The sequence below is a fragment of the Podarcis gaigeae genome, assembly GCF_964106915.1.
Source record: "Podarcis gaigeae genome assembly, chromosome: 6".
Lineage (NCBI taxonomy): Eukaryota > Metazoa > Chordata > Lepidosauria > Squamata > Lacertidae > Podarcis > Podarcis gaigeae.
In genome coordinates, this window is record NC_139682.1 from 3,947,361 (window position 1) to 3,969,806 (window position 22,446).

The 22,446-nt window shown below is 50.2% G+C and overlaps 1 protein-coding gene across 2 annotated transcripts; it reads left to right on the forward strand.

Annotated features, from left to right (window-relative positions):
* The first annotated feature begins 1,906 nt into the window (after nucleotides 1–1,906).
* Nucleotides 1,907–20,784, forward strand: NSFL1C (NSFL1 cofactor). 2 transcript variants are annotated; one of them, XM_083744611.1, is made up of 9 exons: nucleotides 1,907–2,083; nucleotides 5,804–5,901; nucleotides 9,569–9,643; nucleotides 13,028–13,193; nucleotides 14,005–14,097; nucleotides 15,331–15,440; nucleotides 15,588–15,725; nucleotides 18,448–18,612; nucleotides 19,145–20,784. In XM_083744611.1, the coding sequence occupies exons 1-9, from the start codon at nucleotides 1,982–1,984 to the stop codon at nucleotides 19,305–19,307; spliced, it is 1,110 nt and encodes a 369-aa protein (XP_083600737.1). In that variant the 5' UTR covers nucleotides 1,907–1,981; the 3' UTR covers nucleotides 19,308–20,784. The 2 variants fall into 2 exon arrangements, with proteins under 2 accessions (XP_083600737.1, XP_083600736.1); XM_083744610.1 differs by having other exon boundaries at nucleotides 1,925–2,083; nucleotides 13,978–14,097.
* The last annotated feature ends 1,662 nt before the right edge of the window (nucleotides 20,785–22,446 follow it).

The window sequence follows — 22,446 nt, forward strand, 5'->3', positions numbered from 1 at the left end:
CGCATGCGTCGCACCCGCTTTCCTCTTACTGCTCCGTTTCTGCGCTCGATAGCGCAGCGGCTTTACCATAGATGTCGCAGGGAAAGGCTAGAGCGGCACGCAAAGGGAATTTCTGGGTTCGGAGGTTGAACATAGAGATAGAAAGTGTAGGGGAGCAAGCGCTGTCTTTTATGGGTAAGCTGCCAACCAAAGAGCCTTTTTTAGCTCTGCCCATTTTATAATGTGCTGGGACACAATTAAAGAACCACAATGCCCACCTAATGTGTCCACAGCTGGATAGCATGTGATCTTGTGTTTATTTTTTATTTGACACATTCTGTGCAGATCAGAAAAATCTGAATTAAATCGGGGGGCGGTGGATGAGGACAACGTCACGTGGAGGATCAGAAAAATATGCAGGAGATACATGAAATCTAAATTGCCTAAGAAACCGTGCCTTAAGGACTGAGCACCCTGTGATTACCTAATCTTACACGCATGCTGCTGCTAAACCCAGCCAAGAACGTGAGGAAACATTTGCTCGTAGTGGATGAATGGAAAGGATCAGGAGAGACTGCATCAGATAATTCATCTGTAAAGTGTGCACTGGATGGGCATGCATGAAGAGATGGAGGAGGAATTTGCACTTTGCTGGAGCAGATGGGTGGGTTTGATATCTATGCATGGCCAAGTTGTGGTCAACTCACTTTCAAGTGAATAACTCAAAACATGCCTGTATTGCAGTTGGTGAGTGTGTGTCCAGGGGGTACCTGCTGCTCCGCTTTTGAGCTTTGTTCTGATTGTATTTAACTGTAAAATAAATATAAATAACAGTACACTTTAAAAAACGCGCGGCACCTGTTTCTTACACCTGTTTCTTGTCCATCTAGCCCAGTATTGTCAATGACTGGCACATAGCTGTCAACTGTCACTTATTTGGTGGGAAACTCCCTTATCCCAGCGCCGTGTCCCGCTGCTGTCCCTTATTGATGATGTCCCTTAAATTTCCCAGGTGTCATGCTCGCCCGGCTCAGGAGGGAAGCAGCGGCTCGGGGTCCTCCACCACGAGAGAGAGAGCGTGCTGGCGCCGTCCTGGCGCAAGGAGTTCCATCGGCCCTTCCCCACCCGAGAGAGGCTCTTGCCCACGCCGCCCGGAGGCGGCAGCTGAGGAGGCGGCCTGAGGGAGGAGGAAGAGGAGGGGATAGGGAGGGACGCATAAGGGTGGTGCTTCAGTGGCTGCCGCGATGCTACAACCAGTGGCGTAGCGTGGGGGGTGCAGGGGGGGCCGCCCGCACCGGGCGCAACATCTGGGGGGTAGGGTTAGGGGGCACAAATCCACGGGTTAGGGGGCGCAAATTACTTGCCTTGCCCCGGGTGCTGACAACCCACGCTACGCCACTGGCTGCAACCATCTCATGCTGGATTTACAGCATCTGTCAATCCTACCAATGTATGTAACTCTTTACAATAGCAAAATCCCTTATTTTGGCCGCTGATCCCTTATTTTCGAGGCTACTGGTCCCTTATTTTCAAATCTGTAAGTTGACAGCTATGGCCTGGCAGCAGCTCAACAGGCTCGCACGTTGAGTTCTGAGCGCTTCCAGGCTACTGCTGTTTTGGGGGTGGGATTCAATCGCATGCAGGCAAACCCAGGTTGCGGAACCAGTGTCGCTCTGCACCACGAACCCTAAGTTTTGCAAGGAAGAAAGTGACCGGCAAATTCCCTGTAAAGCGCCCTCGACTCGACTCCTTGCCATGGATGCCCGTTGTCGAAACAGCGAACGTCGCCATTTGCGCAGCCGCGCCGGCAGGGGGCGCTCTGAGAGCTTAAAAAAAAATTCGTTCGTTTCCACCCGGTACGGTTTGAGCGTTGCCACGAGCGAGGCGGAACGAAAGGCTTCCCTTGCCCAGAGGGCGGAAGTGAGGCAGGAAGCGGGAAGCTGAGCGCCGAGGCGGCTGCGGAGGCCGGGCCGGAGCGCTTTGGCGGTTGCACCGGGGCAAGATGGCGGATCGGGAGGAGGCGCTGAGGGAGTTCGTGGCCGTGACCGGGGCCGAGGAGGAGCGAGCGCGCTTCTTCCTGGAGTCGGCGGGCGGGGATCTGCAGGTAACCCTCGGCCGGGGAGGGGGCGCCCCCTCGGGGGGGGGGACAAAGAGCAGCAGCGCCTCTCCCCCTTTCTCCTCCCAACACCCGAATGGGCCGCCTGGACTCTCTCCCTTCTCTCCTGTCCTGTCCTCCCCCTTTTCCTCATCTCCTCCCACCTGCCCTCCCTCTTCCCCTCCTTTTCCCCTCCCCCTCTCTCCTGCCCCCTCTTTTCCTCTCCTCTCTCTCCCTCCCCCTTTTCATCTCTCCTGCCCTCCCTCTCTCCCCTCCCTACCATCTTCCCCGCCCCCTTTCCCTCTCCCACCTGCCCCCCTTTTCCCCCTGCCCCTCCTTCCCTCTTCTCCTCCCCTCCCTCCTTTCCCCCTCCTCCTCTCTTCTGCCCCTGCCCCCTCTTTTCCTCTCCTCTCTCTCCTGCCCCAGACCCCTCCCCCATTTCCTCTCCCCCTCGCCACTGCCCGCCCCCTTTTCCTCTCTCTTGCCCTCCCTCTCTCCCCCTCCCCACCATCTTCCCCGCCCCCTTTTCTTCTCCCCCTCCCACCTGCCCTCCCTCTTTCCCCCTACCCCCCTTCCCGCCTCTTCCTCTTTCCTGCCCCCTCTTTTCCTCTCCTCTCTCACCACTGTCCCCCCCTTTCCCCCTCTCTTTCCCTCTCCCCATCTTCCCCCGCCCCTTTTCCTCTTCCCCTCCCACCTGCCCTCCCTCTTTTCCCTTCCCCCTCCTTCCCTCTTTTCCTCCCCTCCCCCTCTCTCCTGCCCCACCCCCATTTCCTCTCCCCCTCACCACTCCCCTCCCCCTTTCCTCTCTCCTGCCCTCCCCCTCCTCCCTCTTTTCTCCCCCCTTCTCCCTCCACCACTTGCCCCATGTCCCTCCACACACAGCTGGACTGCCCTGGACAATGGGTCCTAGTACAGAAATACTCCCCTTCCCCTGTAGCCCCCCTCCTGTGGTCCCTCCCTCACCTTCCTTGGCCTCTAGGACTGCCTTTCTTTCCTCCCTCCCTCCCCCCCCCCCCCCGCAGCACTGCCTAATCTGCGGAACTCGCCTCTGCAGGAGGCAGGCAGCTGTGCCCACCAGCCTGGATGGCTTGGGAAAGAGGACTGGAGGAATCCATGGAGGCGGCAATAGTCGCTGGAAAGTGTGGGAGAGTTGCTCTTGTGATAAGAGTCCCACCTTCAGGTTTTGCAAAAAGGGGGGGGGCATCTCTTTGGCCTTTGTGAGAACAGGATCCTGGGCCAGATGGGCCATTGGGTCTGATCCAGCAGGCTCTTCTTATGTTCTTGGTTTGTTAAGGGTAACTTATCAGCTGAGAGCTGATAGGAGACACCCCTTCCTCTCAGGGAGCTACAATTCCCAGAGTGATTTAACAATCCATTCTTCTTTACTGGGGTGCTGGATTAGATGGGCTCTATTTGGTCTGACCCAGCAGGCTCTTAAGTTCGCCTTCTTTCTCCTTCATCCTCTTCTTCATGACACATCTTTCTTCTTCCCCCATACAAAACTTTATTCTCCCATACGATATCTTCCTTCTTGCAGCAGAGTCGTTCCCTCCTTTACACTCAAGGGTCAAGACATTTGAGTGTGTAAAATATTACCTTATTCTTTTGGCTTAGCTTAACCATTGCTAACCTAGTGCCCTCCATATGGTTTGGGCTATGATTGCCATCAGCGTGCAGGCTGCTGTGGCTGATGGGAGTTGTAGTGCAGTTGTAGTTCAGAACTTCTGGATGGCACTAGATTGTTGAAGGCTGGCTTAGCTCTTGCCAGTGGGCTCCATTCTGCTAAAGAAGCCAGTGTTTTTTGACTTGCTTTGCAGTAGGATGGAGAGAAGACCTCATTGCTGCCCCTTTGTAGCCTGTTATCATTTCTCTTTCTTCACTTTTTTAGAATGCTGGCTGGAAGTTGCAAGTAAATTTCTATCCCTTTTTTTAAAAAAAGTTCATCTTCCAGAATCTAGGTACCTTAACCAGTAGCTCTCAAATAGTGGGTCAGAAGGACCCAAGGAAAAAATATTACATTAATGAAAGAAAGAAAAGGTATTAGCGAAAAGCTGTTCCTTTAACTGTTGGAGGGGAGGCTGATTTTTAATTATCCTACTAAATAGTCAAGTAATCTTGCGTTAGCCACAGCTGGAGAGGTAATACTTTGATCAGCTCAACACCAATTGCAGCTAGGCTACTTGTGCTTCAGGTAGAACTGGTTTCCCACCTACAGCACTTTGGCTTCCAAGAAGATCCAGACTGTTCCAATTATGAAGGTGCTGCAGGCTGAGAAAGTCACAGGCTAACAGCCAGCATACTGTTTCAAACACCCATTCTGGATCTTCCATATATTTTAGCAAGATTATAAATTTGACATTTATAGCACAGAACAGTCTTGATTATGACCCCATAAACTTCAGTTTGCCCATTGGCATCCGTGTTCCACTACACTATTTGAACCCTGGGATTGGCAGGGTATTTCCCCAGAAGGAATGGCCTCTGGTGAACAGGCACCTGGTGTTTTTCAGCAAAACTGTAATAATTTGGGACTTAATGGAGAACAGTTCCAAGTGTCTCTCTGAAAGGAGCTCTCTTTCCAATGCTTTAGGGCTACTTGGCATGTTACAGCAGGTGAATGACAATTTCCCTTGCATGAACATGTTGCCAGGTAGGAATTCTGTGTGGTGGTGCCATGTTCCCGTATTGCATGGTGTCTTGGAATACATTACCATATTTTTCGCTCTATAAGACACACTTTTCCCCTCCTAAAAAGTAAGAGGAAATGTGTGTGCATCTTATGGAGCGAATGCAGGCTGGAGGCTCTGCTCAGCGCTCCCCTTAAAGAGCCGTGTGGAGCATGTGTGCGGTTCTTGGGGGCTTTTCCTGAGGAGGGAGAAGAGCTGCCATTCTCCCTCCTCAGGGAAAAGCCCCCAAGAGCCCCATGCACGCTCTTTAAAGGGAGCACGGCTCTTGGGGGAGCCTTCTGCCTTAGCCGCACGCAGCCTCTTCCAGGCAGGGGGAGCCTTCATCCCCTTCCCTGGGAGAGGCTGAGCAGCTATCCCATAAGCCAGGACAGCAGGCAGGATTGCCGCACAGCGATCCCGCTTGCTGTCCTGGCTTCTGCCTTAGCTGCACACAGCCTCTTCCGGGCAGGGGGAGCCTTCATCCCCTTCCCTGGGAGAGGCTGAGCAGCTATCCCATAAGCCAGGACAGCAGGCAGGATTGCCGCACAGTGATCCCGCTTGCTGTCCTGGCTTCTGCCTTAGCTGCACACAGCCTCTTCCGGGCAGGGGGAGCCTTCATCCCCCTGCCTGGGAGAGGATGCGCGCGGCTATCCCATATGCCAGGACAGCAGGAGGCTATCCCAGAGGCCAGATCCCTCTTGCTGTTCTGGCTTCTGGGATTCAGAATTTTTTTTCTTCTTGTTTTCCTCCTCCAAAAACTAGGTGCGTCTTACGATCTGGTGCGTCTTATAGAGCGAAAAATACAGTATATTTTAATCAGATTCAATATTTGCTGGCTGGGGCTGATGGGAATTGCAGTCCAAACCAAAGCAGTAGTGAGAAGGTTGGAGAGCACCACAAACTTACCCAGGCCAAGGGAGTTTTCTGTACTTCCCCACCTACCTGGCGTGGTATATGGTACAGAAGTCGTCACAAGGTTATTGACAGTTGTCTTCTCTCCCTCTTGGGTGGCACTAAGCAATGGAGCTCGCTCTCAAAAACAGCTGTGTGTCCCTCCTTTCAGATTGCCCTGGCCAGTTTCTATGAAGATGGAGGTGACGAAGACATCATCACGCTCCCACAGCCAGCTCCCAGCTCTGTTACCCGAGGCACTGCACCCAGGTGAGATCAAACGGGCTCATCTTTGAGCATGTCTATATTGCGAGCTGGTGTGCGACTGCCCAGAACTTCCTTCCCACAGAGGAACCCTGGGAAGTGTAACTTGCTGGGGAGGCCATGAGAACATCCTGTTAGGGATCTCTAGTGTTCATGGAACTCCAGTTCCCACCTGCACTGCACTCTGGGTCTGTTGGGCAATGGGGGTAAGCCCACAATGTGTAATCTAGGCATGCCTCTCAAGTCCTTTATATTCTTGGGGAGGTTTCAGCATGGCAAAAAGGGTTGCAAAAACAGTTCCCTTTTGTGTTGGAGCAGAGGAAGAAACAGCAGTGCTCTCTCCTTGTGTGCATGTGTTTTGTGGAATATTTTCTACTTTCCCACTATGGCTACGGCCTTCCCCAACTTGGTGCCCACCAAATGCTGAGGCTGCTATATTGGATGTGCTGCAGCTTAGTGGGGCACATATTCTGACATGCAGAAGGCCCCAGATTTAGTCCTATGCATCCCCAGTTAACAGGATCTAATCTGCTGAGTCTGGGAAAAGCCTGTGCTCAGTGGGCCAACACTTTTCTCTTGGGAATGACTCATCACCACCCTGCTTAGGAGGGATTGCATTGTGGGGATTTTAAAAAAATAAATATTACTGCCACATGATTTGGTTTGCTGCTGTTACGATTTGCATCCTCATCGTGTCAAATATTGTGTGTTAAACTGGGCGGAGGGAGGAATGGGATCGTGGAAACCGGTTTTCCAGTGCTTCTCACAAAAAGATCTGGCGTGGACTCAGGTGCAGAAAGCAGACCAAACAGCAACATTTTGGGCTATCACCCTGACCTGCTTTCACATTTCTGCTTAGTCATGCAGTCACTGAGAGAGAGAGTTTGAGCATGCTCCGTTGTCCCCCTCTCTAGTCTTGGTGTATTGTGAATTTCACATTATTGAGGAAAGAAAGGACGAGGTAAGGGAATGCATGAGTATCCACCATGAGTCTTTGGAGCATACCGGGCCATCTGCTAGAGTTGGGTGATACCTGGTTTTCAATTTCTTAATATATCGCCAGCTAAACATCACAATATGCTGATATATCACAAAGTCTGAAATAAGGATGGAGCCATGTAGAGGCATTGCCTGGCTTCACAGTTTTTCACATTGTGATTCGCAATATATTACTAGTTCAGAAATTGTGAAACCATTATCATGATACGGACTTGAAACTGGTTTTGAGTGAATACATCGCCCAGCACTAACACACGTCATGATTTGCGATATATTGCCAGATTAAAAAAACTATGAAACTGATACCACAATATGGTCTTCAGACTGGTTCTGGGCGCTATATTGATATATCACCCAGCCCTACCATCTGCCTGCAGATTTCGGATTGTCTTTGGACGTTTTGACTTTCAGGAGTGCATAGAATGCCTTGAAAGTGCAGTGCGAATTGGGGTGGTGGGGTTCAGGCTCCCCAACTACAAACTCAGGAAGATGATGCTTGCTAGAGGATGATGGTCCCTTGCATGGTGAGCAAAATTGTGGCTCCTGGTCTGTCCACCTAAAACCAGTTCCCAACCCTCTGCCACACTATGCCAAGGAGCACAGTCTGAGGAGGCCAGGATGCCACATGGTCCTATGCATGGAAATGTGGATCCCCAGGGTGCCACCAGCCTCTGTGAAGCTGCCAGTTGTGTCCTGCTGAGCCAGTGTGGTGTAGTGGTTAAGAGCAGTGGACTCGTAATCTGGGGAATCGGGTTCGCGTCTCCGCTCCTCCAAAGGCAGCTGCTGAGTGACCTTGAGCCAGTCACACTTCTCTGAAGTCTCTCAGCCCCACTCACCTCACAGAGTGTTTGTTGTAGGGGAGGAAGGGAAAGGAGAATGTTAGCCGCTTTGAGACTCCCTGGGGTAGTGATAAAGCGGGATATCAAATCCAAACTCTTCCTCTGCTGCTGCTACTTGGAGCCACCCTCTGGAGTGCCATGCAAGGTGGCTCCATTTTGCCTGGGTGCAAGGAAGTGGGAGGAAGCAGCCTGTTCTCGCCACAAGAGAAAGAAGCGAGGGCACTTGCCTGGCAGGCAGGATGCCCTGCTGGCGTCTCTGGCTCTCATGGCAGTTGTGCTGTGGAGGGAGAGAGTGGGCGGCCTGGCTGGATGCTTAGAATCATAGAGTCTTAGAGTTGGAAGGGACCCAACGGTCATCTAGTCCAGTGTTTCCCAACCTAGGGCCTCCAGCTGTTTTTGAACTACAATTCCCATCATCCTAGACCACTGGTCTAGCTAGCTAGGGATGATGGGAGTTGTAGGCCAAAAACATCTGGAGGCCCAAGGTTGGGAAACACTGATCTAGTCCAACCCCGTGCACTTGGAAGTGTTCGATGCTGGCTGCGGCCTGGGGGCAAGTGTGATACGTTGCCTGCCCTTAAATTCTGAAATCGCTCCTGCGATTTGAACTTTAAACCACTTTCGTGCAACGTAGCCCCTTTACTTCCCCCAGAAATGCAAAGTGCCCCTAAGGGTACTTGGGATTGTTAGGGTTTTTATTCCCCCTTGCTGCTCAGCAAGTAGCACTAGGTTGCTTATATCATGTGAGTGTCTGAGAGTGTGAGACAGGAAATCTCAGTACTGTTGGAGAGTTTAGTTTCACTTCTGTGTGTGATGCTGTTCTGTACTGCTGCTGAGAGAACACAGACATGCTGATGGGTTCTTTGTATATAGACTGTAAATAAAGTAGTTCAGAGCTACTGATTGTCTCTTTCTTCTGCTATGAGATGCTTATTGCCGGTCTCTCTGGACTGAGGAAGATTTACAGCCAGAGAGTGACCCCGGTGTCTTGGGAAGGTGGTGGCCTTACCGGGCGTTTTTCCAACAAGGATAAGAGCAAAACCTACCCTCCTGTCGATGGGGTGGTGGAATAGCCTGTACTGGCAGGAATCCATCAGGTCAGAGCTCACAAAAACGTGCTGTACTCCTTTGGTGCGGGTCATTAGTCCTTGCAAGATGGAAGATCATCCCTTATACCACACTGTCCTTAACAACGTTTGGCATTTTAGTAATCAGTTGTCATAAACATGGAGATGCAAAGGCCTGGGAGGAAACACCTGGAAAAAAATGAGGGAGGGGTACCAGGGAAAATTTGGGGGATCCCAGTTTTTCCAGATTGTTGTACTAACTAGACCAGGGTCAACAACCTTTTTCAGCTGTGGGCCGGTCCACTGTCCCTCAGACCATGTGGTGGGCCGGATTATATTTTTTGGGGGGAAATGATTGAATTCCTATGCCCCACAAATAATCCAGAGATGCATTTTAAATAAAAGCATATATTCTACTCGTGTAAAAACACCAGGCAGGCCACACAAATAACCCAGAGATGCATTTTAAATAAAAGCACACATTCTGCTCATGTAAAAACACGCTGATTCCCGGACCGTCCGCAGGCCGGATTGAGAAGGCAATTGGGCCGCATCCGGCCCACGGGCCTTAGGTTGCCTACCCCTGAACTAGACCATCACATCTCTAGCAAGCTGCTCTGTATTAAAAAATGTATCCTTTGGGCACCTGGTTGGTCTTTCACTTCTTGTCGTTCTGTGCTCCCAATTAATGCTCAGCGCTGCTGGTGCTGCCGTTGCATCAGAGGGACGTGGGGCGGACTCATGTTGTGTCTCCTTTTGTCTCGCCAGTGACCACAGGGTGACGTCATTCCGAGACCTTGTCCATGCTCAGGAGGAGGAGGAAGAGGAGGAGGAAGGACAAAGGTTTGTTGCCGTTTTAATGCCTGACTTCCCCTGATTTATTGTGAAGGGAGGAGTTGGGGTGGAAAAAGTCCCTTTGGAAATGTTTTTTTGCAGGCCCAGGCTGCTATGGAAATGTCTGCGTTGGGCGGCCGGGGGTGGGGGTGGGGCTCTCTGTTAAGGCAGCTGTTGGGAGTCCTGCTCTTGAGGGCATGACCTTCCCTGCCATTGTTTGAAGCACTTTCATTCCACAATCTTGCATAGTAAGTGGTTGCAGCTCTTTCCTCCTAGGGGGAGGAGCAGGCGAGTGTATTGTTACCCTGACATGAACAGGGCTGTGTTTGCTCTGTGCCAATAGATAAATAGAAGCTCTCCACCACACAAGGCCTAAGTCTGTGGCTTGTATGAATTGCACACCTTTCTTTCTTTCTCCCTTTCTTTCTTTCTTTCTTTCTTTCTTTCTTTCTTTTTGAATAGCTTGTTCTTCTACTATTTGTGCAATTTATCCTGGTTTTGCTAGTTATAAGGAAGAGCGGAGACAGCTTTGCGGGGCATTGCAGCCTCTGGGGTTCTTGATCAGCTCCCCTTTTTTGACTTCTCACTGCACTTTGACCACACAATTTCAAGTATATCTTACTTATTTATGTCATGAAATTCATGCGCTGCTTGATTGTACAAAACAACAACATTAAAGCAGGTTACAAAAATCCATAAGGCAAAATTATCAGTAAGGGTAAATAACAATAATAAGGCTTTCGGAAAATTAAAACAACAGTAGTCTTAAATGCAGATTAAAAGTTGCATCAGCTATCTTGGTAACGTGAGGTCTAGGAGCTTGACCTTGAAAAGAAAAGAGAGCTCACATTCCCAGGAAGTTAAATTGAGTGATAAGTTATGTGACTTTTCTGCAGTCACAGCACATTCTCAGCCATGGACATATCTGAGAATCCCTGTGATGTGTATGTTAGGAAATGTACAGCTCCCACAGTAAAGCAATGAAAGGGAGACACAGTCCAGAGCATTACAAGAGCCCTCACAGATCAGACACACTGAGTTATTTAAACTACTGTGCTACACATCATAGGCAGAGTCAATAAGGGAAATGTGGGCGTTGGTGCACATAAAGCCAATTCATAATTTTCAGGATTGTTTTGTAGCAGAATGAATGAATGAATGAATGAAGAAACCATTTACAGAAAGTTTAAAGCAGGGTTTCCCAGGGTCTCCAGCTGTTTTTGGACTACAATTCCCATCATCCTTGACCACTGGTCCTGCTAGCTAGGGTTGATGGGAGTTGTAGTCCAAAAATAGCTGGAGACCCAAGTCTGGGAGTGTTCAAAGTGTTCAAAGCTCTTGACATACCTAGTCCTATAAGGTTGGTGTGTGTGGGTGTGTGAAGTTGAGAGAGTTCCTTTGCGCAAGTGGAAATCCTTGCAATGACAGGATGTGCAAACTGGAAACCACCCAAAGCTCTAAAATTGTCTCGTGCCCAGGGAACTCCTCTCTCCTTTTCCCAAAGCTGCCTTTCTGTGTGTGGCTGAATATTTCTATAATCAAGAGGAGGCTCCTGGTAAATCTGAATGGGCAGATTGGGTAAAATGGTGTTGGCTAACCTATTGGGCAGGTGTGCCTGAAGTCCAATCCACAAGTGCTGTGCAAGCTGGCGGCATATCATACCTGCAGCCTGTTCTCCCTCCACTTCTGGAGGCCAATTGCTAAGAATCGCAGGTGGGGAGAGTTGCTTTTGCACTGAGTGTTGGGAAATTCAAGCCCTTCTCAGGAGAAGCTGGCAGCAGTCACCCGGCTTGATTCCCTGTTGACCTCCCTGGCTGCATTCCCCAGCAGACGCGGGCAAGGTCTCGATCGGCGATTCTTCTCAAACGTGAAAAGAACACACCCCTCTTTCCAGCCTCCCCCAGGCAGGGGAAAGAGATAGACAGAAACGTATTTACATGCTTTTATTTCTGTCTTTGCAGCGTTACAAAAAACATGACTGCTCTCTCCATACTCCAGCAGTGTTGTGACAAACACTTTCTGTACATCCCGGACAGGAATAAACGGAAGAGCTCATATTTCACTCTGAGCTAATTCCGGTGCTTCGCACTGTGAATTGACTGTCCCTCTTTTTCCCACGAACAGTCCCAACATTCCCATCATGTTTACTTTTCAAGCTAGGACTTTGCAGCAGCATTGCTTCATTATCGTAACACTGAGGTCCTACTTCTGGCCAGCTCCCTGTTGGGGCATCTGATTGGCCACCGTAGGAACAGGATGTGGCACTTAGCTGCAGGGTTCTTGGCCTTGCCTCTGTTGTCCGCTCAGCCAGGCCAGCAGAACAGTGAAGAAAGGCCGTCTGGAGCAGAGACCTGACTCAGGGATGGGAAACCTGCAACCTTCCAAACTTTGTTAGACTCCCAGCTGCCAGCAGAATGGCCAGCGGTCAGGGTTGAGAGGAGTTGCAGTCCAGCACCCTGATGGGCCACAGATTCCCCCTCCTCAGCCTCACATCTGTGCATAGCTGTCAACTTTTCCCTTTTCTTGTGAGGAATCCTATTCGGAATAAGAGAATTTCCCTTTTAAAAAAGGAAAACGTTGACAGCTATGCATCTGTGCATCAGGTCCTCCTGCTAGTGTTCAGCTGATCCACAAACATTACTGCCCGTGCCACTCTGGCCCCAATGCTGAAAGCCAGCCAGCCAGAGAGTAAGAAATGCAAATGTGTATTTTTTTATTTCCTTCTTACAACCTGTTTCTTAGGCTACCGTTGGGGTGAGTGTGTGTGTGCGCGCTTAAGCCAGTGTGAGAACAGGACATGCTTTGGCTACAGGAGAGAGTTGAAATTATTATTATTATTATTAAAATTTCCATACTGCCCTTCACCTGAAGATCACAGAGTGGTTTACAATATAAAAACACAAAAATAGATACTATAGTAGCAAACAAAAGCAATAATACAGGGGTACCTCTGGTTGTGAACGGGATCCATTCTGGAGGCCCGTTCACAACCTGAAAAGAATGCAACCCGCGTCTGCGCATGCACGGTTTGCGATTCACCACTTCTGCGCGTGACGTCATTTTGCGCGTCTGCGCATGCGCGAGCGGCGAAACTCAGAAGTAACCCATTCCGGTACTTCCAGGTCGCTGCAGGAGGCAACCTGAAAACGCTCAACCTGAAGCAAATGTAACATGAGGTATGACTGTACTCCCCTACACACACACACAATTTAATGGGTCAAAGATTGTTTTAATTAGCCAAAGGCCTGGGATAACAGGAATGTTTTTGCCTGGCATCAAAAGATATGTAACAAAATTAGCAAATATGTTTGAGCACAGATATGCACACGTGCCCCAGCCTTCAATGGGTCTTCAGTGGAGAGGTGTAATCTTGGGGGCCTGTTGTCTCTTCAGATTTTACGCTGGGGGCTCTGAGCGAAGCGGGCAGCAGATTGTTGGTCCTCCGAGGAAGAAGAGCCCCAATGAGCTGGTTGAGGACTTGTTCCGAGGGGCCAAAGAGCATGGAGCTGTGGCTGTCGACAGAGCAGCCAAGAGCCCTGGGGAAGGCAGCAGGCCAAAAGTGAGCACACCCAGGAGGGATTCTGTTGAGACGAAATGTGCAGAAGGGGTCGTGTAAAGCAAGGCTGTGGTTGGTGCAGAAGTGAGACAGATGGGAGGGACTTGAATGAGGCCAAATCCTTTCAGAAAGCAGCGTGGATGAAGGCATGGGAATGCGAGGAGGCAAGGAGCAGTAAGGACCGATAGTCGGGGAGGTGGAGCATAAAGCAGGGAGGAGTGTTGGAGGAGAAGTGGGGAAAAGTGAGGGCTGGAAGCTTCAAGTAGATGGAGAGAGCAAGAAGGGACCAGTGTGGACTCTCAGGGAAGGGAGATAAAGCAATCTTCAGGGCTTGAGAAAGATGGACCTAGCTGAGACATTCTCATCGCACTGAAAGTAGCTGTCAGCAGCATCTTCCCTCTTAAAGGCAGCTGCAGCCAGTCTCCTGTAGCCCGTTCCCTGTGGATGTTGTTCATGCAGAACTTCCTCCCTCCCCAAAAAAACTCACCCTAAAAGGAGGGCTGGCAAAATCCCACTCGGCATTACATGCCTAAATGCTTGATTCAGACGCTTGCTGATCTGAACACTTCTGCTTTCCCTGCACAAAACCGTTGTTTAGTGGGGAAATGATAATGGCGCATTGGGTTTAATTAAAGGACGATGGATTAAGTTAGATACTGACATGGGTTGTGTGTGTGTCAGCCCTCCAACTATCTGGCCTGCCCGTCCTTGGAATTTTTAGTGGAGGGGAAGCGAATGGAGGTTGAGATCGGAGGTGACCCATGTGCCTTTTTCCTGCTTTTTCCAGGCCTCACAGTTCCTTTCTCTCTCGCAGCCCTTTGCAGGTGGAGGGTACCGCCTGGGAGCTGCTCCCGAGGAGGAGTCTGCTTATGTTGCCCCAGAGATGAGGCAGAATGCTGCCCAGGATGTGAGTATTGCTAGGAGTAGGACTAGAGGCAGTGAGATCTGGCCAGATCCCCCTTTCTCCCATCCAGGGTTCAGTTCCTGGCTTTCTTTCTCTGGCACCTCCAGGATAGATATCTCTAGTATCAGAGATCTAGGAAAGGCCTCACTCTGCCCCCGAGTCCGTAGAGAGCTGCTGCTGCTCAGCATAGATCAGGCATGTCCAAAGTCCGTTTCGGGGGGGCCTAATCTGGCCCGCTGGTCGGTTTAATCTGGGCCCTGTGGCAGTTTATTTCCTGGGATAAAACCCTCACAAAAACTTCAATCCTAAAAAAAGTCAGTAACTTTGGTCGGCCCTCACAGCCCTTCACTTCATCAAATCTGGCCCTCTTTGAAAAAAGTTTGGACATCACTGGCATATATGATATGGAACCAGCTTTTTTCTTTTTTTGCCAACCAGGCTCCTTCCGGGTGCATCAGACTATAGCTCCCACCAACCCCAGCCAGCATGGGGCTAATGGGAGTTGTAGTCCAAAACATCTGGCAGGAACCAGATTGGCAGAGCCAAAACAGACCAGTGACCTGTCTAGATATAAGGCAGCTTCATATGTCCAGCCAACCATTGCATGCAAGGATACATGTTAGTGAATAAGTTTTAATTTATATATTTTTAAGCAGTTGCTATATTTGTATTGTCCCTGCTATACCTAACTGCAAATCCAAATGTATCACTATCGTGTTTTATGACTTCCTTGATATTGTATGTGGGCTGGAACTGGTCTGTGACCGAAATAATAAATTCATCATCATATAAAACCCCTGGCACCGGCTGCTTCAGAGGAGAGAGGGTGGATCGGAGCTGCGAGGTTGTGAAAGGTGGGTGTCTTGAGACCCTTTCTCTTCACGCTGCTCCGAATAGCTCCATCAAGCTGCTTTCTGCCCTTCAGGGCTCCATGTGTGTTGAGCCCAAGACAGGCGGGGTGAGTTGAAGCCATTTGCACGCGGCCGAGAAAGGGTTCCACATCCATCTCCCTTGCTAGCTCTCTCCTCCAGCAACATTGCAAAGGCACCAAGGTTACAGAAGTCTGGCTTCCAGGGCAGCAGCTCTGGCAGGGCAAGAAGGATGAGGAGGGTTGCAATTTCTGCAGCCTGGCATGGTAACCTCACTCCCTGGTTTGAACGGGCGCAGATGTGCCGCAGTGTGGCTTCCTGGGAGAGGCACCCTGCAGATGGTGGAAAGACTTTTTTGATTTTACAGGTGCACGTGGTCCTGAAGCTGTGGAAGAGCGGGTTCAGCCTGGACAGCGGAGAGCTGAGGAGCTACCAAGACCCATCCAACTCCCAGTTCCTGGAATCCATCCGCAGAGGGTAATGGCAGGGCTCTGGGATGTGGGCCAGTGTTTGGTAACTGGCTGCACCAGACATCTAATTCCCAGGGATGCTTTACTCTGCAGAACGCTCCCTCGCTGGCTGGTCCTTTTTCTTGAGTTGCCTCCCTCTGTTTTCCCTTGTCAGGGAGGTTCCTGTGGAGCTTCGCCGGTTGGCCCGTGGCGGACAGGTCAACTTGGACTTGGAGGACCACCGCGATGAGGATTTCACAAAACCCAGAGGTGCCTTCAGGGCTTTCACCGGGGAAGGACAGAAACTGGGCAGGTGAGGAGTCAGCATTTGAGCATTTCCTTCTTGCCTCTTTTCTCTTTTGCAAAAAGGCCCGGCTGCCTCTAGTCTTCATTGAGAGAAGAACCCAAGTAAAGGTTCAAAAGGAAATTAAAGCACAGTAAGGCATTAAAAACTTCCCCATGCAAGGCTGCCTTCAGGTAATGATGATAATAGTAATTATTATGTATAATAAGTGCTGTGGAACCTTGGTTGTCGAACATAATCCGTTCCAGAAGACCGTTCGACTTCCAAAACGTTCAACAACCAAAGGGCTGCCAGCAGTTTCTATGGTGAAAATTGAAAAACACGCCATTCGGCTTCCGAGGTGTGTTCAAAAACGGAAGCAATTACTTCCGGGTTTTCGGCATTCAGGTTCTGAAACGTTCTGCTTCCAAGACGCTTGAAAACCAAGGTTCCACTGTATTAATATTATTAATACACCGCCCATCTGGCTGGGTTTCCCCAGACACTCTGTGCGGCATCCAGCAGAATAGTAAAAATACAATAATTCATCAAATATTAAAAACTTCCCTAAACAGGGCTGCCTTCAGGTGTCTTCTAAAAGTCAGATAGTTCTTTATCTCCTTGACATCTGCCCTCTGCCTGCTTCCCTGTAGCTTCATTTCTCACAGCGAGGGAACCGTCAGAAGGCCCTCAGAGCTGGACCTCAGTGTCCGGGCTGAACGATGGGGGTGGAGATGCTCCTTCAGGTATACTGGGTGAGACCATTTAGGTCTTTAAAAGGTCAGCACCAACACTTTGAATTGTGCTCGGAAACCTACTGGGAGCCAGTGTAGGTCTTTTAGAACTAGTGTTGTATGGCCCCGGCAGCTGCTCCCAGTCACCAGTCATGTACATCATTCCTCCTTCCTTCTCCTGCAGCAATTCTGCTGCCCTTGCTTTAATAGTAAAATCTCAAATTCTATAAATATTCAAATAAGGCCAAACTGCCTAGTTTCTCTCTGCTTGTCCAGTCTACTTGTAATATGATCTGGAATGTTGAATTTAGTAGTGAACGGCCTAAGCGCTGCATTGCAAACTGGGCATCAGATGTGAAGGCCTGTGCCAGAAATACACCAGGTCAGGCAGGGAGTGATATGATCCCATTTTAGATTCCTGTTGCTCCGTCTTCTTGGCAGAAATTGCTTCCTCATCCCTCTTTGCTGGATAGTCTGCTGCATGCTGCTGTTAACCAGGCCAGCAACTTCTGATCCTGAAAATTGCATGGGTGAATGTTGCAGTTAGCAAATTTATATGCGGAACCAGGTACCTAATGCGCATTTCTTTTACTTTGGAATTTTGCCCACCTGTCCTCAAGGCAGCGTTTGAAATACTTCGCTGATTAAGGTTGCCGTGCAGTCCAAATTTAACATGGAGTAAAGCCCCGCCGAAACAAGCAAGCTGACTTCCAAGTAAATGCATTTTGGCACTTCTCCCACAGCAAACTGCAATTGTTTCCAGCTTTCAGTGGCTAGCTGCACTTTTCAGTGGTTAGAATGTTTGCAGACATTGTTAACATAGTTGTAGCTTAGCTTTCTGGGGTGGGAGGTGTTGCGGTTGCGACTTGCCCTTGGAGTGCAAGATTTATTCTCCAGAGTAGAATTAGGCGGAGAGTTTGCAAGCCGTCCAGACAGGCCAGTTATCTGAACCTTCATTTTCTGTGTGCAAACCCCAACAATTCTGCCTGCAAACAGCCCAGTTGTCTTCTTGGCTTGTTCTTCCCCCACGGCCCTTGTTGTTGTTTGGTTTTGTTTTTAATTAAATTTCTATATTGCTATTCATCCAATGATCACATTTTTTTAAACTGTGGATAAAATAGTATGGCTGCAGATGCTGATGTTGAAGAACACAATTCCCCTCCTTTTAAAAAATGTTTTTTATTAAAAGACTTTCTTGGGTAGCAAAAGTACATACATCGTCTCTATTTTCAGATCATTTTTCCAAGTCCTTTATGCAGATCAGTTATATTCGATGTGAGACATTAATGTTGTATATGGTAATAAGCTTGGGGGGAAAGAGGTGAGGAGATGGGGGGGGGGGCTGAGGGGAGTAGTAAACTTTCATTCTTTTCCATAGTGTATGTGCAAGGTGTTTGTGTCAGCGTCCTGTGGGTAGGTTTGATAGACACAGTTTCTTTTTAAATTCATCCTATATCTTCTATTTCATTACAAAGATTCTTGCACAAGGAAAGGAAGTGCTGGGCCAGATTTTGGTCCAGTCCGGTGGCTCTCTTAGAGTACAGTAGTACCTCTGGTTGCGAACGGGATCCGTTCTGGAGGCCCGTTCGCAACATGAAACGAACGCAACCCGCAGTGGCATATCTGCGCACACACGGGTTGTGATTTGCTGCTTCTGCGCATGCATGTGACATCATTTTGCGCTTCTATGTCAGTGGCGAAACTCAGAAGTAACCCTTTCCAGTACTTCCGGGTCACCGCAGGACGTAACCTGAAAGAACATAACATGAAGCGGACATAACATGAAGTATGACTGTAGTTTCACCTGGTTCATAAATGGTTTTGACCAGTCGCGTTTTGCTTGGGTCTCCAAACCCAAATTTCAAAGGTTGATAAGTCTTCTGAAGGTGCTCCTTTATGTCCATCGAGTAACTGTGTACAGTCGCCAGGTTTATTGTCGGAGGGGGGTCTGCATCAGTCTTGCCCAAACCTGCCACCTGCTCCACAGTTCCAACCTTTCCTCCCTCCTCCTTCCTTAGCACTGCCCCCCAGGTGATGGGCGCAGGCTCCCCGTCACAACAAGCAGAAAACGAAGCCAAAGCCAGCTCCTCCATCACCATCGACGAGTCAGAGCCCACCACCAGCATCCAGATCCGGCTGGCGGACGGGGGGCGGCTGGTCCAGAAATTCAACCACAGTCACAGGTACCGGGGCAGAGCTTGCTGCCAAAGGGAGTTACAGTTATGGGAACTTGGCTGGTGTTAGTGGGTGGGAAGCCGGAAGAGGTCCAACGCTGCGATGGCTTGTGAATGCTCTTCGCAAGAAATGCCTCTGCTCACTCAGAGATGCATATATACAGTCTTTTATTTTACATATGTACAGGCAGCACATTACAATCATGCATCTGAATCCTCCGGCTCAGATTCTGGGAGTGGCTTACGCCAGCTCCTTCTCCAACAGAAAAGGCGGGGAAGTTTCACGTGATGCCTCTCCACCCCCCCTCCTCTTTAACCCTCTCCTTTCCCTGGCAGACGGAACAGGCATTGTCTCACTGTCTGTGCCAGAACTTCCTGAGCGGTGTTGAGGCTCTGGTTCAACATCTGAGAGCCGTCCCGCCTCCTGGCTTTCTCCTCTTTCCTCAGTCGTCACTTCCTGCCCCCCTCCCTCTGCCTGTTCCTGCTCCTCCCCTGCATTCTCTGGCAATACCATGACAAACGCATCTCGGTTTTTTTGCAGGATCCGTGATGTCCGACTCTTCATAGCGGACGCCAGGCCTGCCATGGCCGCCACAAGCTTTGTCCTCATGACCACTTTCCCCAACAAAGAGCTGACAGATGAGGACCAGACCCTGAAGGAAGCCAACCTACTGAACGCCGTCATCGTCCAGAGGTTAATATAAGGGAACCTGCCCGATGGCTGCCTGCCCAGGCCCTATAGCCTCCTACGGGGCAACTCTCCGGGCGGGAAGGGCAGTCTCACGGCCGCCTCGTAGTGCTGGGTTCGAAGCTCTTGCGTTGGACTCTTTAGTTGTGTTTCCCACTGTTTTGTTTTCTTTGTGCTGATCCATGGACTTTAAAAATAATAATAATAATAATAATTAAAACCAAACACAAACTTTTTCAAAGGAGCAGCAGCTACCTGTTGTGCCTGCCACACACTCCCCTCTGGATCACTTATGGGGCAGAAAGGAGAGGTAAGGCTCAAAGGCATGACTTCCTCCCTTCATTCCAGCTCCAGGGGGGGTAGCAGCTACAGGATCCGTCGGTGTATTAAATAAAGTGGACCCCCAAACCGGGGGCCTCTCTTCTGTGTTGCCAACCAAGTCTGTAGGGTATTTCTGTCTTGCATATGGGTAAAAGCTGTAGGCATTAGGAGGAATCCAGACCTTCCCTCCTCAAATAATCTAGCGTCCCATCTGTAGCACAATCTTGCCATCTACCTGTTCCTCCAGGCTCCCTCATAGCACCGCAAAGAGCAGAGAGGTCCCTTCAAAGTGTCTTTCCGCCCATATCCTGAAAACGAACCACTCTTAAGTGAGGGGTCTCCGAGTGCAAAGCCTGGGATGGGTGGTCCTTGGGGTTTTCCCCCTCCTTCCAGCGTGCTAAATAAAAAGGAGGGCTCATAAAAAAAGGAGACCCACATTTTGATCAGGCTTTGAAGCCTCTTACAGAAGGGTTTGGCTTGGAGTGTGTGACTTCATACTTCCTGAAGATCAGCACGGCTGAAATCTGTCACTCATCTCAGTTTTGGATCCAGGGGTGTCCTCCCCATCTTCTTCTGTTTTTTTAAAGAAAATAATTCGTCAGCTGCCTCCCACTGTCCCTCATTCTGTCTCATCTGCCTTTGTTCTTTCTCAGGTCTTTCTTAGGAAGGTCTCTCCCTTGATAACACAGCAGTCTTTGCCTTTCTGGGTCCCTCCAGCTGATCCAAAACATCTGGTTGGCCCCAGGTAGGCAAAGGCTGTGACGCTGAGTGCCCCAGGAAACTCACTAAATTTCTCCTCAATGGAAAGGGGCGCTTGCGAGAAAGTTTGGCACAGGACGAATACCTCCATGCCTGCGAGCCTGCTCTCAGCTCTGCTCCTCAGTTGTGGGCTGTGCTTGAGCTCACATCCGCTGCATGGTCCCTCCTCTGTCAGGTGACGGAGAGCAGCCTCGCCACTGGAGCGGGGCTTGAGAAAAAGGAAGGCTTGGATCCAGGCCATTCTGTCCTGCCAGCCACTTGGGTATCGGTTATCCTGCACCAGAGAGTTCAGACATGGGCATTCCCCACCAGCCACCCCTCATGGCTAAATGAATCCACACCGGATGTTGACAGTGAATTCTGTAAATTATTGTGACAAGTGTGTGAGCATTAAAAATCCAAACTGAACCCGGGACGACGTTTGCTCCTTTGTGTCGCGGTGTGGAATAGCCTCCGGTTTTGCAGCCAGCGTCTGTGAGGATGGGGGTTGGCGCAGGCAGCAGGGAGCTCAGCTTGCTTAGCAACGTGTAGCCCAGGGGTCAGCAAAGCATGCCTGGGTCAGTTCACTGCCGCGGAGCTCCCTCCATGGGCCAGATGCTTGAGTGCGCACGCCTGCAATTTCCGACATCTGTGTCTGCTCAGATGCGATTTCCGCACCACGGAAGCAAGTCTCCCCGCCGCACTGCGCCGGTTTAGTGCAGCGCGGGCAGCTCAGTTTGGGGGCAGCTCGTGAACTGGTAAAATGACCCCCATGGGCTGTTTGTGGCCCATGGGCCTTAGGTTGCTGACCCCTGGTCTAGCCCCTGCCCGCCACGCTTGGAGCTGTGCTACTCTGCTGCGGTTGTGGGATCACAGTCCCTCTAGGTAGAATGGGTTGCAGTCTTTGCAAGGGAGTCGTTGCAAGAGGCAGGAACATTCAAAAACCCCATTTCTGCTTCCAGAGTGGTAGGACACCGCTTTGCCGCTGCTGCAGTGGTGGTCCAGGCCTGAGTTGTAGCAGGCGCAATAATCTTACAGGATGGGACTCCTGCACAGGCAAATGTCCCCATTCACTTCATTGGGGGGGGGGCTGCTTCCAGTGGAGGAAAGAACAGGGAAGGGCTCTTGCAACTGCCCTGGGTACAGGGTGGGGCAGTTTGGCAGTGGACGTTTCGTACGTATGGGGGCTGACTTCAGGAGCTGACTTCAGAAGAGAGTCGTCTGTTGGCTGGTTCCCTAGCTCAGCAAAGTGCTTGGCAGCCCTGGTTATTTTTATTATTTGTTAAATGTATATACCGTCCTTCATCCGAAGATCTCGGGGTGGTTCACAAGATGAAAATGCAGGATTAAAGCACAAGATAAATAGCTCAAAACAAAACAACGACCCCAGCCCACTCGCAAAGACATTTAAAAGGCCGTGGAATATTAATCAGCCCAAGGCCAGGTTGAAGAGAAACGTTTTTGCCTGGTGCATAAAGATGTATAATGAAGGCACCAGGCAAGTGTATCTGGGGAGAGCATCCCACAAACTGGGAGCCACTGCAGAAAAGGCCCTGTTTTTGTGTCGCCCCTCTCCGGACCTCATAGAGAATGGCCTCAGATGATGAGGACTGGTGCAATGCGCTTGTGGAATTTGAATAAAGAAGTTCTCGGTTCACCGTTGCCCTAACTCAGTAGTGTTACTTAAGTCTCTTTCTCAACCAAGATGTCAAAATGTCAGGAGGAGGAGGAGGGGAAATGTTGAAATCAAGTTAACAGGTGCCCCACATACACTTCCCACTATAATAATCTACAGCATGGTTCACCTGTGCCTGTTTTTAGGCAGGTGGCCGTGGCCAGGTGTATTTTGCTTGGCTGTCTGCATTCCGTACTTCCTCCGAGGAGCTCAGGGTGGTCAGATGGGCTCTCCTCACCCCCTTTTGTGGGGATAAGATGAGGAGAAGGAAAATCATGTACACCACCTAGAGCTCCTCAGGGGTGGGGTAAAGGTAAAGGGACCCCTGACCATTAGGTCCAGTCGTGGCCGACTCTGGGGTTGTGGCACTCATCTCACTTTATTGGCCGAGGGAGCCGGCGTACAGCTGGGTCATGTGGCC

Coding starts and splice junctions, on each gene's coding strand:
- NSFL1C (XM_083744610.1), top strand. CDS start 1,982: ATGGCGGATCGGGAGGAGGCGCTGAGGGAGTTCGTGGCCGTGACCGGG. Junction 15,441..15,587: donor CTGGAATCCATCCGCAGAGG/GTAATGGCAGGG, acceptor TTCCCTTGTCAG/GGAGGTTCCTGTGGAGCTTC. Junction 18,613..19,144: donor AAATTCAACCACAGTCACAG/GTACCGGGGCAG, acceptor GTTTTTTTGCAG/GATCCGTGATGTCCGACTCT.